This window comes from Anopheles marshallii, chromosome X (genome assembly GCF_943734725.1).
Source record: "Anopheles marshallii chromosome X, idAnoMarsDA_429_01, whole genome shotgun sequence".
NCBI lineage: Eukaryota > Metazoa > Arthropoda > Insecta > Diptera > Culicidae > Anopheles > Anopheles marshallii.
The window spans coordinates 12900843-12903906 of record NC_071325.1 but is presented as its reverse complement, the minus strand read 5'-3'; the positions used below and the strand labels follow the sequence as shown (position 1 = coordinate 12903906).

At 50.5% G+C, this 3064-nt stretch overlaps 1 protein-coding gene across 1 annotated transcript; it reads right to left on the bottom strand.

The window, feature by feature from the left end:
- Nucleotides 1-1028: 1028 nt before the first annotated feature.
- LOC128708684 (achaete-scute complex protein T8-like) lies at nucleotides 1029-2162 on the bottom strand. The gene has a single exon (XM_053803667.1). The coding sequence runs from the start codon at nucleotides 2160-2162 to the stop codon at nucleotides 1029-1031; it is 1134 nt and encodes a 377-aa protein (XP_053659642.1).
- Between the last annotated feature and the right edge of the window lie 902 nt (nucleotides 2163-3064).

Here is a 3064-nt window from a genome sequence, read left to right as displayed (position 1 = left end):
GGACAATACAATTGGCGGAATGTTTATTACCTTTCCACCCGGGGCGCTGTCGTCGTGTGAATTCCTGCATCTGTACATAGTCGAGCTTGATTTAACGGCACACCCCTCCAGCCCGGTAAGGTCCTAACCGGTAATGCATTCCCAGCCCTGTCACGGTTTGTAATTGTTCTGCCAAAGAAAATATCTAGCAAGGGGGGTTTCTAGCTCGGGTTCTCACCCTTATTTTATGTACTACCCCACCAAAAAAAAAAAATACAGCAAATGTTGTTTTTATTGTTGTGCATTTTTCAATTTATTTACTTTCAATTTTACAAACACGTACACACACACACGCACTCGCGTACACATTCACAGTGAAGGGTGGTAAGATGGTGTTGGTGCCTGTTTTTTTTTTGTTAATTCTCTTTCATTTATAATAACCTCCTAACCCCGTATGGGTATATCAGTCTCTAACACTATGCAACGTATAAACGTAATACTTATATCAGTCAAGAGGAAAACCGTCACCTGATGACAGTTCGTTTGACAGGCACTAAGTAAGAAGCTACTGTGCGGTGTACTCGTGCATTATCATACAAACAACGAGATTTCCGCTCAATTCCTAACAATCTGCTTCGTCTAACATTTCTATGGTTTACGTATAGGAGCTCAATTGTATATATCCATAACCTTCTGGAATAAATAATGCTAATAATTTCCTGCTTCGGGACGCTTCCAAAAACCAGAGTTCCCCACAGCATGTAATTCAAAGTTCTATTTCCGACTCGTTTGCTCAATGAAGAATGTGCGATTGACTCCCTTTTGTGGACTATTGGGTAAATAAATAAGGGCACTACCGTACGTTAAAGAGAGAAACTAGTAATAAATATTATAAATAATCGCAAATGGGGAATGATGTGTATAGACTGTCATGCCGTTTGACACAGAAACAAACATGCATTTTTTGTACACTACATTACTGCTACTTGCTCATTGGTTGGTTGTTGGATTGGTTTAAATACTCCTTGTAATCTCTACGGTATGGCCGCTCAGTCCAGCAAACTCTGCTCTGTTTGGAGCTGCTGCTGTAGGTGCTGTTGCAACTGATGCTGTAGCTGCAACTGCTGGTTCGCCTCGAACCAGCTGAGAAAGGATGCATCCTCCGCCAGGTCCGCTTCGTCTTGCAGTTCCGACTTGATCAGCATCAGATCATCGTACTGCTGCTGATCGAACACGCTACCGTCTGGTTGGGAGACGATGGAGTGGTAGAGTGAGTCCACGTCCCGCTTGGAGTCCGTGTCCGGCTCGAGCGTAAAGTTGCTCTGCGGCGATAGTGCGATTGCGGATTCGCTGAGCAGATCACCGCTGCTGGAGCACGTGTCCTCTTCCTCGTCTGGCAGTGGTGCCCGCTCCGTCGAGCTGTCATCTTCATCATGCAGGCTTTCCGGGTCGAGATATTGGAAGGTGTTAGTGCCCGGGATGCGCATATACTGATGCCCATTGATGATGGTGATCTGCGTTTGATCGAGCGTACCGACACCGCTGGTGGCCACCATGCCAGAACCAGTGTTTTCCAGCTTCGTGGTGCGTGGTTTGATTGCGAGAAAGAAGTTACCCGATTGGCCGGTAACCGGTTCGGGAGGTGGTGTGGCGGGTAGTTGAGTGTCGGTCGTGTCATCGTTGAAGGTCGGTACTCGTGCCCCACCCGTGCCGGAGTGTTCGAGCAGACGTTCCAAGCTTTTGATGTACTCCACCGCCATCCGGAGCGTTTCCACCTTGCTCAGCTTCTTGTGCACACCGCGTGCCGTTGTGCCCGCCTCGAACGCTTCCGCTATCTCGTCCGGAATTCGCTGACGCAACGCCGCGAACCCATTGTTTACCTGCTGGACCCGGTTGCGTTCGCGCGCGTTACGGCGCTCGACCGCCGATACGCCGGTCCGGGGTTCGCTGCTGCTGGATCGCTTCCGACCGGGCCCAACACCAGCGCCAATGTGGGCGAGCTGCTTGGCGAATGTCTGGACAGCGACCGTCGGTAGGACGTTGTCCGCACTGACGTAGTTACCGAGCGGGAGCTTGCGCTTGAGCGCCCCGGGCTGATAGTCACGAACCGCCACCACCATCTGGTTCTCCTTCAGCTTCATCCGCTTCGGTGGGTTGAGTGACGTTGGTCCGCCAGACGCCATTGTTGGAGAATTTTGGTTGTTGTTGGACGGCACTACCTCGGGAGCACCACTGTCACACAAGGCGAAAGTTGACTGATGGAGCGTGGACGTTGCTGGCTCATCTACCGACTAGCACTTAGCACAAACACAACATTCACACACGACACACGCGATTACTTCCAGCAGTGCGCACTGTTTTCTAGCTGTGGCACACCGTGACCATTTGGTGTAGTGCGCGAGTACTGAGCAGCGAGACTTGTCCGGTCGCTGCCGTGGTTGCTGTTGTTCTGGCGATGTGTCGCGTGCCCAGAGCTCGCAGCCGGCCTCGTTCTGGCAGAAATTAAACAGGACCGAGTTTAAAAAAAAAACTGACATACCAGGCGCTCGCTTACGTTGCACGATCAGCTGGATGGAGTGTGTGAGCGCGCGCGCGCGCCTGAGTCAGACAGTAACGCATATACACACACACCTGGCCGTCCTCTTCCAATTGCGTTGCGCATTGATGATCGAAAGCATCGGGGACTTGCCGTTTGCCTTGTTTCCGTTCCTTCCATCCTGCCGCACCGTTGTGTATGTGCAGCGTATGTGTCGCCCATACATACAGGCAAAAGGGTCCTGGGTTTTTATTTCTCCCCCTTGTATGTTTCACTGAAGATTACCGAAGGTCCTTCGTAGCTTTTTTTTTTTTTGCTGACAACCCCGGTAACTCCGATGTTTCCAAACCAACAAAACCATCACCAGCAGTACATAAGGACCCGTTTTCTCCCTTCGCATTTCCCGATTCACCTCCGGCGATAGACATTACCCCCGGCCAGAGCTCACGTCGGAATTATGTATCGAAATTACGCGAACCGCCAGTAGTGCCAAAGGTAGAATTGTAATAGGCATTGTAGAATTGTTGGGCAAGGAAGGATACCGACCCT